Below are 15,750 nucleotides of genomic sequence, written 5' to 3' on the forward strand. Positions count from 1 at the left end.
CCAACACATTTCACTGACTTTGATTCATCTACTGAACACAAATAAGAATATTTTAATCATTCTGGGAGAAATATCCTGATTAACGTTTGAGAACAATCCTTATGCCTTGTGACGTGCAAAAATGAATCGCAATTTTGAGCTCCTGGCACCAAATTTGATTTTACTGAATAGCAGAGATGGGGGACTCGAGTCACATGACTTGACTCGAGTCAGACTTAAGTCACAAAATTTAGGACTTAAGACTTGCTTGACAAATATACAAAAAAGACTCGACTTGACTTGGACTTGAGTTAAATGGACTTAAAATAACTTGTTTTTGTTAAATACACACCATTTGTTATATATTATGCGTTTAAAAACAAAACCTAAAGTTCTAAATCACGCATGCGCAGTATCAACTGGATTTGGACTGGATCATTTTGTTCAGAAGAACCCATAGATATTTACATTAGATGTCGCCTACCCTGTTGTTGTCAATTAGAGGAAATGCGTCAATAGAGCCGCCATTTTAGTACAGCGTAGCGCTCCTTTGAAATGAACGCGGGACCAAGCTGCAGTGGAGGACTGTGGCCTTCCAGAGCCAGATAATTACACATATATTTATGATCGGGAGTTTTCCCAGAGGTCAGTATGGAATTTTACATTTTTTTTTATTACGAAACTTATAATTTTACACCACTTTTCTACATGGATGGATAAGTGATCGCACAGGCATTCCTGGCAAAAAGCTTGTGTCTGTGTGTATGAAAATGTACTATCCTTCTGGCACCGCAGCATGTCCTTGTCATATTTCCTTGGCATTGTTTTCTTAATTTATTCAACAAAACTAGCATAAGCCGAGTGTTTAGTGTGAGTTGGTGCTGTTTTGCCTTATAGTGAATGCAGTAAGTGACTGTATTATCATCAATAACGTTACCTGTTTAGCACAAAAGTTCATGACATACAAAAACGTAAAAAAAAACTGAATCTTACCAATGAAATGTTCTGCCTTTGTGCTTTGTTTTCTTTGTTTGCTCGTTACTACACCCGTAGACAGCGTTAAAGTTCAGCATCTTTATGTAATAACACTGTCTTGACTGGTGCGGTTGAATAACATTTGTCCTGGGAGCACTGTTCAAATATGGCGGCGCTATTGACGCATGCTTAGGGTCCTTATGCGATATCTAGTGTATACATCTATGAGAAGAACCACTTTAAATGATTCATTAGATTCATTTGAACAATTTTTTTGCTATTTGGCTATCAGATAATGCGGTGATGTAAAAATGGAAGGTGCTCCGCCAAAGATAGCCTATTTTACAGGTTTAAAGATTACAAACAAGACAGCTAATCGATGTTTATACTAGTCTGACTCAGTATAAACATATACTTTACTTGGGCGGGCCGTCTAAGTATATCTAGTGACACGGTTTTTTACGGTTATTATCATTCTTCTACACTGTTTTGTATCAACCTAATTTAACCAAACATCCGCGATCGATGTAGTGGAAAATCCTCTCTCGTTACTTGTTTCGTTCTGTGCACCCGTGAACTGTCAGCACTCCCACACTGCAGACTGTGACTTAAAAAATCGTCTGGCCGGGTTTCGAAATGTCCTAAAATGTCCAGGATTTGACCTTTCTAAAGCTGTCATTCGTTATTCGTATTTGCATTTTTTATTTTTTATTTTTTATTAAAGCCTACATTAGCTTGGCTTTGCAGCAAACTGCTCGCACAGTCACGAGAGAAACACAATTCATTCTTGAATCTAAATGACTCAAAAAAACCTTACTGTCATGGAAAGGAGGAAAGTGCTTTGGTAAAATTTGGAAAAACCTGAGGGATAAGTTTGTTAAAACAATAAAAGAGGCCATGGCAAAAGTGGAGACCCAGGTGGTTTTAATATTACAGAAGATGTTTTTCATTTATAGGTTTTACACTGATGTATATTTTTGAAGTTAAAACAATGTAACAGCTACAAACTAAAATTAAGTAACAAATTATGTATTTGATAACTGGAAAATAATATTTTAATCTATCGGTTTACAGTACACTTATGCACAATTTCTAGGCTTTATTGGTGATAATGGACAGGATTGTGGGACCATTATTGCGTTTTCAGCTTATAAGTAGAGGACAGAAACTAGCCAGACAATAATGTGTCAATTGTAGAGTGGGCAAAATAATAAAACATTTTTCTGCTATTTTTCTTGCCATGAAAAAATATAATTGTAGAGTAACCAATTTTCTCTTGTCATTGATATTTAACTTTAATAGGTAGAACTGTCCGAGATATGAACAAAAGCAACTGATGCATCAAAGTTTGATTAAAAAATCTTGAATGGTTATAAAGTTTTACATTCATGCATTCATTTTCTTTTCGGCTAAGTTCCTTTATTAATCTGGGGTCACCACAGCGGAATGAACCGCCAACTTATCCAGCACATGTTTTCCACAGCGGATGCCCTTTCAGCTGCAACCCATCACTAAGAAAAACACACATACATTGTGGGGGAAACTGGAGACTGTGGGGGAAACTGGAGCATCCGGAGCAAACCCATGAAAACGTGGGGAAAACATGCAAACTCCACACAGAAACACCAACTGACCCAGCCGAGGCTTGAACCAGCATCGTTTTTGCTTTGACTCGAGAGTGCTACCCACTCCGCCACCCCGTCGTCCAACTTTGTAATCACAATAAATTATAAAAATAATACAAAATAATTTGTTTTAAAATCTTGAACAATATTAATGATATGACGTAGTTCTGGAAACTTTCTACTTCTCTGTTTATCCGTCTGACTTCAAGATGGGTTTCATCATACTGTATATTTCATCAAGTACTGTATATAAAAGCATCATCCATTTTGTGAGGTGCGCGCACAGTCAGCAGAGGTGTGCAATACGGAGTCAGGCGAAAGTATAAATCAGCCTCAAGATGTTTGTCTGTTTGTTTGTTTTTCCTGTAATGGTGCATTCAACCTGTCTTTAGTACTGGTTAATTTAAATAATTTTATTTTACTACAAATTTTGTGATTTTGCATTTTCTTTTGCTTGTTTTTGATATTGTGATATAGGTCTTAAATTAAATACGTAATGGTCTTAAATTTGACATGATATCTACAGAAACCCTGTTACAAGACACATTATCATAAGAAGACTTATAACTTAATTTGTGTGATATTACATTTATTAATAATACGTTTAGGCACTAGGCAGTGTTGTTCTGTGGTTTTTGACTATTCAGTTCGTGAATTAGGTAATTAGCAAAGTTTCTCAAAAATGTTTTTTCTAGTTAAATTCTAGTTAAATTATCTATTGATCATACAGATAAGGGAGACATCATTTGAAATTATAGTCTATTTTTATTTTTGTGCATATTTCTGATGTGTTTATACTCACAATAGCAAAATATTGTTTTTGTAAAATAATCATGGTGCGCTATTGATAAGATAATTATCACAAGAAAATGTAAATCCGTCATCATTGTAATGCAGACTGTATTAATTCATTAATTCCTAATTTGTTTATTTGTTCTTATTTTATTGCTTACTGTGTACTTGTTTTAATATCTTAAATGTATATTAATAAGGCAAAATGTTTTTTACTTGCAAGTTATGACACTTGGACAAGTTATTACTGTTTTTAAAGTTACAAAAGTGTTTTATAAAACACAATATTAAGAAGACTTACAATATAATTTTGTGACATTTTATTTATTTTATTTCACACACAAATTATATATATATATATATATATATATATATATATATATATATATATATATATATATATATATATATATATATATATATATATATAATTTGTGTTTTGAACATGGATTAATTCTGGGTTTGGAACAAAACAAAAATCTGACTCATTGAAAGAACTCAAAGCCAACAAACATTACTCAACACAAGCTGTGTTATAAACCCTATAGTTGAAACATACTGTATACATTTTATCTATAAATGTCAACATACAGTAGCGCTGGGTCTTTTTAATGGGTCATCAAAAATAAATGTTATTTTGCAATGTTTTTTTTTTTTTTTTTTGCAAAAATAACTGACAAAAAAATATGAGTATAATTTAACTATATTATATATAATTTAAGTTAATTTAAGTATATTATTTTTGGCCACTTTATGTGAGCATTAAATATGATTTTTGCCTCAATAAACTCCTAATTTGCTGATATTAACATTTGTAAACGTAGTAACCAGGTTTAGGTTTTAGGTAGGATTAGGAATGTAGAATATGATCATACAGAATATGTACCAGCCGTCCCGTTTTCTGCCTGTTATTTTTATTATTAACATTTTTGCATATACTGTAGGTCAGCTGCATGCCAGGATACATGTTCACAAAAGCCATGCTAGTTTAGCATTATCTAAAACATATTCTGGCTTTGCTGTCATAACTTATTTGTATCTTAATTTGTAATTCTTTTATTGATCATGTATATTTTGATTCACGTTTGGAATAGCCTAAAAGTTGCTTGCATTTTGCACACATTTGCTCTGCACCTTACAGCTTGATTCCAGATTATTTTGTTAATTTTGATTTATTTAAAACATATATATCATCTGTTCAAAGAAAGAAAATCTTGAACTAAATTAAGGATTGAATATTACAGGATTAAAGTAAATTATTATGCTTTTACGTATATTTTTGATTTTTGTTTTTCTGCATGTTGTTTTTGCTTTTCAAACATGACATTGTGGAAAAACACTAATGAATATAGTATTTTTTTCTTATAGTAATGGCATGTATATTTGCAGTATGTCTTGCTGGATTGATCACATTAAAGGAGAATATTTCAAATTAATTTATGATAAATTATTTCTGTCAAAATAATTTGTGTTTTGTGGTTTGAGTTTCATTTGTTGTGCTTTTTTGTCTACAGTTATATCAATTTCTAATTAATTATTTATTTAAGATTGATTTTGTGCCTTTAATCAATTATTTTTGCGAGTTTTATTCTTTTTCATGTCATTTGCACATTTCCCCAGTAATTTGACTTCAAAAGAAAACATTTTAGTGTATGCCTCGTTACCATAGTGATGATAGAACATGTTCTATAAGAATGGAATGTTGCAAAGTGTACAAGAATTCTTGCATCCTAAAGAAGCTCTTGTTGGTTTGTTGAAGTGACAGTGAACTGGTTGTGTCTTTTGGCTTTGCAGTGTTTTTGAATACTTGTGTTTTCCAGTGTTTTATCGCTGTCTTAGCTATAAAACATCTCTGTTCAATGAGTGATTCACGGTGCAAGACCGAAATCCTCACAGTATTCCAGCTGTCCAGCGAGTGCAATCCCCGAACATCTGAGTGGTTCAAGGTGAATACCCGAAACCTTCTACCAATTGATTTAATGGCCGACCAGTGTGATAGAGATACTACATCTTCAACACTGGATCTCGAACCTGCAACAACGGTTGCTGAAATGGAGGAAGACGGAGTGAGAGTAGAACTCAAGAAGACCTCCTTCCCCGAAGCCTGCGAGAACTCCCAGAGCCAGAAAAAAGTGCAGCTCGAAACACCTATAAACAGCACTAGTAGTGAGTCATATTTACATTGTGATATGAATATTCAGGGTTTTCCCAACAAAACATACTTACTATTAAAAAATAATGTTGGCAGAGGGTAAATATTTAAATGTGTAAATGTTTGTACAGTATAATAGACAGCTGGTTGAATTGCTGTTTTCCTGAAGAGGCTATAGCAGGATGCAAATGTGATAATTATTTGTTTATAATAACTACAGGCATTATTAGTTCATATTTATGATATTGGCCAAATCAAGTGTTTTGAAATGAGACTATTTAGCCTACAGAGGACAGATCTCATCAACAGGCAACCGTTAATCAGCAATAATAACATTTGTAATGACTAGAAATAGATTTCCTTTGATCCACACATGTACACATAAAAATGTAAACAGTCTATATAATCACTTTTTAGTAAGACATTTCCTACTCTATTTGTTTTTTAACATGCGTTTAGATATCCAAGTAAAATAAACCTAATTCATACATTTAATCTGGAGATTTCTATTAAACATGTCCTGCCATTATTAGCACGCAATGAATATTGTGAACACAGGTTGTGTTCTTTAATACCTGGGAAACAAAGGACGTATTTGGAGGATGCTTTTGAAGGAGACTGAATTTTTTTAAATGAGACTGTCCACACTGTGATGATGAAGTTCACTTCGAATGCATCCTCCGGATGATGCAGCCTCTGAAATGAGACACAGCTATTATTTTATCAGTGGGCTAATCACTGTGGTACACGGTTAAGACATAGCAGAAACAGTATATGCTGAATTAGTGAAATTTAAATATTACTATATTTAATAATATTAAATGGTGAATAATCACTTGAATATTATTGGGCTATTATTGCTTTAAAGTGCATCTTAATAAAACAATCCTGTAAATTAATGTCATTTCTCATTTTCAGCTTTTCTGATACAACTTTAATCTCCAATCTCTTAGTAAAACTAAATATTTACTTGACTTGGATTTTGGTCAATGTTCATAATAGATATATATATATTCTTAAATTCCTCAAATTATTGTGGAAAAGTGTGTACAGATGTGCAATCTTTTCTCTTATAACAGATGGGGAGAAGGTGAAGGAGAAGAAAAAGAAGAAGAAAAAAAGCAGGATTGCCTCTTTCTTCAGAGCTGTCGGCAGAATCTTTTGTTTCACTGCAAGGAAAGAGCAGCTCAGTACTCTCAGCTCAGAACCATGCTCTGATGGTAAATGATTGTTTTTGCATCTACATATTTTTTAGACTAAAATATTATAAACAAACTGTATTTTTACTTTGACTGATCTGAAGTTTAATGTCTCCTTAAAAATGACTGTGTACAATGTGTACATTTCTCTTTCAACAGATCATGAAAATGAGATCTATGAGCAGAGGACTATGGTGAAAGAGGAAGATGAGGAGATGGTGGAGGAGGAAGAGATAAAAAAGATGGAGGAGGAGTTAATAGAAGAGGTGGAGGAGATGATGGAAGAGGTGGAGGTGATAGAGAAGGAGGAGGAAATGACAAAGAATGAGAGGATGGAAAAAGAGGAGAATATGAAGATGGAGGAGGAGAAAAAGAAAAGCGAGGAAAAGACTGATGAAGGGTGGACAATGGTGGGAGATGAGCGGCGGGAGGAGATTGAGTGGCCGATCTGGAAGCCGAAACCTATTGCTACTGTTCCCCACATCCCTGAACTGGGCAAAAATCAATTTGTAGTTTTAAAAATAAGCAAGCTTAAGAAGCTGCAGAACAAACAAAAGGAGGAGGAGAAGAGACTCAAGGAAAAGATCAGTAGACAGATAACAGTGGCAAAGTTTATAAGTCTGAAAATTAAGGAGGAGAATGAAAAGATAAGGCTGGAAGAGGAGGAGGAAAAACAAAAGAAAACAGTAAACAGAAGGGTATTCAGCACAAAGACTTTAATAGTGAAAATGGAGGAGGACGAGAAGATGGAGGTTAAGAAAGTAAAGGATGATGAAATGGAGGAGGAGGATAACATAGAGAAGGTAAAGAAGAGGAGGAGGAGGAGACGGAGAAATCACAACATGAAAGAAGAGGAGAAGAAGGAGGAGGAGAAGAAGAAGGAGGAGGAGGAGGAGAAAAAAGAGAAAGTAGAAAAGAAGAGAAGGAGGAGACCAAGGGGAAATTCCACAAAGGAGGAGGAAAAGACAGACATAAGGAAAGAGAATGCAGAGAAGAAGTGGTGGAGGAATCCAGATCCCCACAGAAGTGCCAGAAGTCATCAATGGCCCCACACCAGACCTGCTCCAATGCGGAGGCAGCTTTAAGAGCAGGAAAACATGTAACCTTTTATTCTGGTGGTGGAGAATGAGGAGATGTAAAATAATGTAAATAAATGTCTGTTGTACAAAAAAAGGTTTGTTTTTCTGTGTGTTGAGTTTATTTGGTCAATTGTCTGTTTCAAAAGTGTTGAATTACTTGACTGGTGTTGTGTTGCTAGTTATTCCCTTGATTCTAAAAACAAACCACAAAAAATTATTCCCCAAAAATGATAATTTTTTTCTTTTATTACAAAAAACTTTGTTGTATTTTCATGCTTTCTCCCCATTTTATCCTAAAAAAAGACGATATGGTAATGTGTTTAATATTCACCTACTTTACAAAGCCTGAAAAGTTAAGACTATTAAAGCATTTAACTAGAATCACAGGCCAGTCTGTTTCTACGACTATTATTAAATTGTAACAGGTATGGTTAGTATGATTGTTTCAATGTGAATGGATTTATTTCTTAAAGGTATTAGATTTGTAGAATTAGTAATTCGAGTATAATTGATCAGTTAAGTTTAGTTGAAAGTTGAAACTGTGGCTAAATTTCATGATGCTACATTGAAGTTTCTGTTTAGAACCAACAAACTGACGATGTTGATGTTATAAAATGTTATTTGTAATGTCACATATTTGTCTTAATGTAAATAATATAAAGGAGAGCAAAGTGTAAGTGCACAAGACTCTGGATCAGTTGTAACAACAAAACTCGAAATGTCCAAAAATCCAGATTGGCCAGGTTACCCACAAAACTTCTGTTCTTAAAAGTTCTCACAGCTAAAAGCTTTAAACATAAAAGCAGTGATTTGACGTTGGTTTAATTGTGTGAATTTGTTGGTAAAATGATGTTGTGTGAAAATGAGTGGTAAATTGTTGGTCATTTTAAGTGATGATCAGAAAATAACATCTGAGCCAAACGCTTAAATCAAGGAGTTTATGCCAAACTAATCACCCTTGGCAAAATGATTATGCTACTGTAATTATTACTGTACATGAGCAGTTCGTCTACATGGCACTCTAAACTGGCAGTTAAAGTGTGTACATTTTGGGCTACCAAATCTAATTCCCAAAACATTGTTTATAAACCATCTGCCACTGATCTAATAAATGTTCTGCCTTTAAGCCAATGTTGCAAGTCAATGTGATCAAACAATTACAAATTAATATTATATATGATTATATATTACTATTATAATATTTTATAACAATAAAAGTGGTTAATACTGTCACCACATAACAAGAAGCTCGCTGGTTCGAGTTTCAGCTGGGCCAGTTGGCATTTCTGTGTTTGCATGTTCTCCCTGTGTTCTAGTAGGTTTACCCCATTCCAAAGACATGCACTACAGGTGAATTGGATGAACTAAATTGGCTGTAGGGCATGAGTGTGTGTGAGAATGCGAGAGTGTATGGATGTTTCCCAGTACTGGGTTGCGGCTAGAAGGGCATCCGCTGCATAAAACATATGCTGGAATAGTTGGCGGTTCATGCCATTGTGGCGATCCCTGATAAATAGGGGACTAAGCAGAAGGAAAAATAATGCATGAATAAAATATAGTGTTATAATATTATTAATACACAAACACATTCCACTGACTTTGACAAATAAGCATATTTTAATCATTCTGGGAGAAATACCCTGCTTACTGTTTGAGAATAAACCTCATGCCTTGTGATGTGCAAAAATGAATTGCATTGGTCCTCACACATCAAGGAAGCATTTTTGAGCTCCTGGCACTAAAATTGAATGCTGTAAACGATGTAATATGCTTTTTAATTATTACTGAATAGTAAATGTGTTTATGTGAATAACATTTTTAATTAAATCTATCATAATATAAATCATTATATAAAGTTCTCACGTTTTTAATAAAGACTTAATCTGCTCGATTCATATGGATTTAATTTTCAGGTCACACTTTATTTTAAGGTATATTCTTACCATAACTAAGACTTTCAGCACAATAAACTCCCATTTTGCTGTTTTTTAATTAGTGTTGTAACAGATCACAAATCTCACAGTTCGGATCACAATACGGTTTTAAGTCATGGATCGGACCATTTTACGGATCAGCAAAAAAGGGAGGAGACAAAATGTCATTTGCTTTCCATTTATACAAAAATTTCACTGCAAAAAGCATTGGTTTTAACAAAGAAAACTTAGGACCTGCATTTTTACTAAAAAAATTAAAAAATCAAGAAAGAACCTGCTGAAAAAAAAGGAAATGTTCAATGCAAAAAATGATCTTTGCTACTGATGCTAAATATAGAAACCTAACATCTTGTACAACATATATTTTCAATCAATGATTCAACAATTCACACATAAAACTTCACGTTTCATTATAGGTGAATCATTTTTAAAACATATTCAGTGACATAATCTTGACGGTTGTTTGTCACCACCCATTGGTTACACAATGTAATTTCTACAACATTTACCAAGTTCCACTAAACAGTAAACATCAGTGTTTAAATCTGAACTATAAACTGTTGTTCCAGTACTTCTGTCATTTAATTGTTTGTAACTGAAAAAGTGCAAAAAGTGAATCTATCTCAACCAAACGCGTATTTGCAGCGCTTTAAAAGGATTAATAAACATTCGCAAATCTTTATCAATTATGATTCATGTTGCGCAGGTTTGAATTGATATCACGATCTTCTAATGTTTAATTTTGCAGCTAGACACTAAAAGCATTAATGCAGGGTAAACAAGCAGTGCCAGATAATAATCTAAGAAAGTATTTAGGTCAGATCACAACTTTTTCCATCATTATTATATTTTACAGGGGAACCAAAATGCTTTCATACACGTGAATTGAATGGCAATCTCTCTGCAATTGCTATAAATGTTGGATTAACCTACAAGTTCAAAAAAGTTATTAATTCGCAGGTCACATGCGTTCTGAACTGTGGGTTGTGATCTGCAAGGACCACAGATCAACTCTGATCGGTTACACTTCAATTATTAATGGTTATCAAGTTAATAGTTAGGTTTAAGTAAAGTAGGTTTAGGGACGTATGAAAAGATCATGGAGAATAAGTATTTTAAAAGTACTAATAAATAGGGTGGGGCGACGCGGTGGCGCAGTAGGTAGTGCTGTCGCCTCACAGCAAGAAGGTTGCTGGTTCGAGCCTCGTCTGGCATTTCTGTGTGGAGTTTGCATGTTCTCCCTGCATTCCAAAGCGTTTCCCCCGCAGTCCAAGGACATGTGGTACAGGTGAATTGGGTAGGCTAAACTGTCCATAGTGTATGGGTATATTTACATGGACACCAATACTCTGATCAAGAGTCTACCATGTAAACAGTGATTTTTGATTATTTTAAAGGACCACAGACACAAACTGCGGAGAAAACATTTATAAGCTGGTGACGCAATGATGTTAATGGATCTGTGTGCTATAACATGTAACTGGGAATCATGAATGTAACGTTCATAAAGCAGTTCATGTAAACACCTGAAACATATCATTGTCTTATTCAGATTAAGGCAATTTAATGTAATGTTAATAGCATAATGCAAATCTTAAATTCATGCTAACAAACATATGCTCAAAAGAAATATATGAATGCAATTCAAATATATAAAATATGAATTGATGTTTACTTTAAACCTATTTTAAATATATATTTATATTTTTCAATTATAATGATTAAAATAATTTTGTCAAATAACTTTGCGGCAAAAAAGTATCGGGTCAGGCACCGGTACCCTACTAATAAACAGCTAATATATTAATAATAGGCAGGTCACTAATCAATAGTGAGAATTGGTACTTAAACTAATTAGTACCTTTTTTATCTCTCTCTGAATGTTTTAAAAAGTTTTGGGTAATTATATCTGAGCTTTAATAAAAAAAAAAAACTATAATAATTTGTGTTTTGAACATGGATTAATTCTGAGTTTGGAAAAAACAGCCATTTTCACTCACCCTTGTGAGGTGAACTAACCCTTTGAAATATTCCAATCCAAATCAGACTTACCTTCAAAAAAAAAAAAAAAAAAAAACTTTGTAAACTAAACAGCTGAATCATTAGACACATGCCACCTGCCATCTGAGCGCTGTACGTTGCTAAACAAGCACATAATGTGTTTACCAACTGCATTTTTGAATACATCCGCATAAATACAACTGCACAGCCATTTATACAGATTGTCCACTTAGCTCTAATCAAAACAAAGTTATAATGGGTGTCAAATGTAAAGCAGGACAGGCTGGTGTGTGACTGGATGTCTCTCCAAGACCCCCCCGAGAGCGGCGCCAATGTTAATAACGACAAACAGCAACAAAGCCCATTAGGAAAATGAGATCACCCTCTGTGCGGTGAGGACTCCCTGCCAAGAGCCCATACAACCGGCCCCGGGCAGAGCCACACAGAAAGAGGCCCATCACCTCTTCATCATCATCATCATCCCTGATGCACAATGAGAGAGCAGCTTCCACAGCTTAACCAGGGTTAACAGCCTAGATAATGTATGCGTTCTGTGTTAATGCTATTTAAAGAAAAAAAGAGATGTTGCATTTCGTTTGGCAAAAAAAAAAAAAAAAGATTGATGTCTTGTATTCTGTAAAGATCACTCAAAGTTGTTTTGACAGTATCACCAAAAAAATTTTTAATTACAACATTTTTTTCATTCATTTTGTTTTTCAGATTAGTCCCTTTCAGTGGATCAGGGGTCGCCACAGCAGAATGAACCACCAACTTATCCAGCATATGTTTTATGCAGCAGATGCCCTTCCAGCTGCAACCCAACACTGGGAAACACCGGCTTGAAATTATATTCAGAACGTGCAAACTCTACACAAAAACGCCAAACATTTTTATATAATGGCAAATCAAATGATCAGATATAAAATAAATAACTAATATAATCCATAATTTGCTGCTTTTTATGAGTTATTAAGGTAATTGTAAGGTTTAGGTATTGGGTAGGAGGATTAGGGAGGTAAAATACAAAATGAGATCATGCAAAAAAAATTACTAATAAACAGCAAATATCTTTATAATAGGCGGGTAATAAGCCACTATTAATAGTGAGACTTGGAGAATTGGTACTTACGCTTAAGTGTTACCCAATTTTTATATTTAAATTCCTGATACACAGTTGAAGTCATAATTATTTTTCATGACACTTCTATAAAGCTTAAAGTGACATTTAAAGGCATTACTAGGTTAATTAGGGTAACTAGGAAGGTTAGGGTAATTAGGCAAGTTATTGTATAACGATGGTTTGTTCTGTAGACAATCAAAAAAATATAGCTTAAAGGGGCTAATAATTTTGACCTTAAAATGGTTCATAATAAATTATATATAAGGGGCTAATAATTTTGACCTTGAGTTTTTTTTATTATTATTAAAAACTGCTTTTTAATAATAATAAAATTGCAGACGTCAATAATGCAGCGTAATGGAATATCCCGATCAAACTCCGCTACAAGTTTATAAACTGCCTCTGGAACCCAGGTAAGGTACAAAAATCTGTTTAACAAAAATAGCGATGCAGTAAAGTATTTTTACTTTTAGCCGAGCCTTCTCTGTTGCTGTTTGGAGAAGCTGTGCCAGTCACCTTTACATCCACTCCGCCCACCGTCTTACTCACTCTCTCACTCACTCACTCACTCACGTGGGCATGCACTGCGGTCTCATGAGGAAACGCAGCTGTTTGATATAATGTTTTTCTTGTTCCCGAATACAAATAATTTTTCAAGTATTTGTTCGAAATAAGTATTCGTAAAAACACGCTATTCGTGCCTTTCCAAATACGGTATTCGGGTTCGGCTCCGCCCATAATATATATATATATATATATATATATATATATATATATATATATATATATATATATATATATATATATATATATATATATATATATATATATGCTGCAGAGTATATACATTACTTTACATATATTATATTCTATATAAAGTTCCATGAACAAATATTGTAATACATTTTTTACAAAATAGCAGCACAACTCTGTTTTCAAGAATAAAATATATAATTATCATATCATTAATAACGTTTAGCATATTATCTTATTTCAGTAGAATTATGGGATTGCAGTTATGACTGCTAAAAATTAACCTTTGCCAATAAAAAATATTATTCACATTTATATATCACAAGACTACGCTGCCCTTTCAGATTGCAATACTATTAAAATACAAAAGCAAACCTTCTCTCAGAAATCTCACAAACCCTCAAACTTTTCCATTTGATTTTCACGCCGACCAGACCAGGGCATGCTTTGGCGAGATTCAGCCATAAGTTCAGTGCTTCCACCAGCACTTCACAGCCCTTTAGTGCATGATCTTCAGCTGGAGCTCTAAAGCAGTGAACTAGCTTGAGGATCTCCAAAATGCAGGACGGTAACCGGTGACGATAAGAGCGAGAGTCTGGCTGTGGTAGACTTGCTGAAGCAGGAAACAGAAGATATCAGGGCGTCCAGCATCTGTGGGCTTCACCTCCATGAATACCCAGCAGACCTTGAAATTCAACACACACTTCTGCGCACACACATACGGTCCCTCAATCTTCAGTGGCGCACACCAGGCTAATAGCTCAAAGCATAAACAAGGATATTAACACAGAAACTCCAGCTGGATCATTTGTATCAGAACAAAATATGGCGTATAAAAGTGCTGGTTCGTCTTTAGATTTTGAGGACATTGTTCAATGACACGACAAGCTGATAGTCGTGGATCCAACACAACTGCCGTGGATGGTGGCTTTCGGGGTGAACGGAGCAATAAACATTTAGACGTGAAGCAACAAAATCCATCAGACCATAAACAGCCAAAGCAGGCATTTTTACACACAACACGCACACAAACAAGGAAAATAAATGTGTTGAGGGACTAATGATCATAGCAACAATGTTCAAAATAATGGCTAAATTTAATTACAGAATGAAACGTCATATGATCCTTTAGGGATGGGAAATTAATCGAAAAGTAAAGGAAATCGACATTAAGAATCTATAATCGATTTCATTTTTCCAGGTCAATTTTTTCAATTACTTTGCCTAATATGTGTAGTCATGTGACCCCGCTTTGTTAAGGCTGAATTACTTACTATATTATGATTTATACTTATTATAATAATATGATATTATACTTCTTCCAAGGGCACAAATACAGTCTGGAGCAGCACCTCTCAAAGAAATACTGTACACTTCACAACGATGTGTAGCGCAAGCTTTGTGATTGGTTGGTTTAGTATCGATGATGATGGTAGGCAGGGCAGAGAGCCACGTTTTAGGCAATGTGTGTTTTAATTTTGTTTGTTCAGGGTTAATGTTCAATAAATAATCATAGATAATAGATACTGTATGTTTGCTTCAATTATTTTAAAATCAAGTAATGTACCCTTCATTCAGATATCTCTTACTTGTATGTGAGCATATTTAATATGCAAAACTTGTCAGTGAACTATGTGCACAAGAACATAAAATAAATAAATTAAATATTAGTTCATTAATCGTAATTGAGTCAAAATGTTTAATTAATCGAGATTTTAATTTTAGGCCAAATCGCCTTATGATCCTTGAGAAATCATTGTGATATGTTATTATAATTCAATATCAATGATGAAAACATACATGTATACTGCTATTGTGCTCTCTAAAATTAGTATAAACAAATTTAATAAAGTATGTTAATTGTTTTGGCTTGAATAAAAGCACTTTAAATAAAAAAACTATTAGAATTAGAATCAATGTTATTAGTCCCTCTATTAGTCTTTTTAAATTGTTTAAAAAAAAAACACTGTTGTCCAATGACTTGCCTAATTAATGTAACTATTCAACCTAATTAACCTAGTTAAGCTTTTAGATTGCAAGTAAAATTAAAACTAGTCAAATATTATGTACTTTCCTCATGGAAGACAAAAGAAATTGATTGGAAATTAGTTATTAAAGGGGTGGTCCACTACAATATCATT

At 33.9% G+C, this 15,750-nt stretch overlaps 2 protein-coding genes across 11 annotated transcripts in view; one reads left to right on the forward strand and one right to left on the reverse strand.

Moving 5' to 3' along the window:
• Nucleotides 1–15,750, reverse strand: part of adck1 (aarF domain containing kinase 1) — a 267,173-nt gene that overhangs the window by 214,595 nt on the left and 36,828 nt on the right.
• On the forward strand, nt 4,203–8,296 carry LOC137488087 (uncharacterized). Of its 3 annotated transcripts, XM_073928372.1 has the most exons (4): nt 4,203–5,537; nt 6,603–6,743; nt 6,882–7,474; nt 7,555–7,912. In XM_073928372.1, exons 1-4 carry the CDS (start codon nt 5,231–5,233, stop codon nt 7,849–7,851), a joined length of 1,338 nt encoding a protein of 445 aa, XP_073784473.1. In that variant the 5' UTR covers nt 4,203–5,230; the 3' UTR covers nt 7,852–7,912. The 3 variants fall into 3 exon arrangements, with proteins under 3 accessions (XP_073784473.1, XP_068070669.1, XP_073784474.1); XM_068214568.2 differs by having other exon boundaries at nt 6,882–8,296; XM_073928373.1 differs by lacking the exon at nt 6,603–6,743 and having other exon boundaries at nt 4,348–5,537; nt 6,882–7,887.

Source organism: Danio rerio, chromosome 17 (assembly GCF_049306965.1).
Source record: "Danio rerio strain Tuebingen ecotype United States chromosome 17, GRCz12tu, whole genome shotgun sequence".
NCBI classification, from domain to species: domain Eukaryota; kingdom Metazoa; phylum Chordata; class Actinopteri; order Cypriniformes; family Danionidae; genus Danio; species Danio rerio.

Bases quoted from the DNA above. Each gene is read 5' to 3' on its own strand.
- LOC137488087 (XM_068214568.2), top strand. From the start codon at position 5,231: ATGAGTGATTCACGGTGCAAGACCGAAATCCTCACAGTATTCCAGCTG. The intron at 5,538-6,602 runs GTGAGTCATATT...CTCTTATAACAG, and splicing joins ACCTATAAACAGCACTAGTA to ATGGGGAGAAGGTGAAGGAG. The intron at 6,744-6,881 runs GTAAATGATTGT...CTCTTTCAACAG, and splicing joins CTCAGAACCATGCTCTGATG to ATCATGAAAATGAGATCTAT.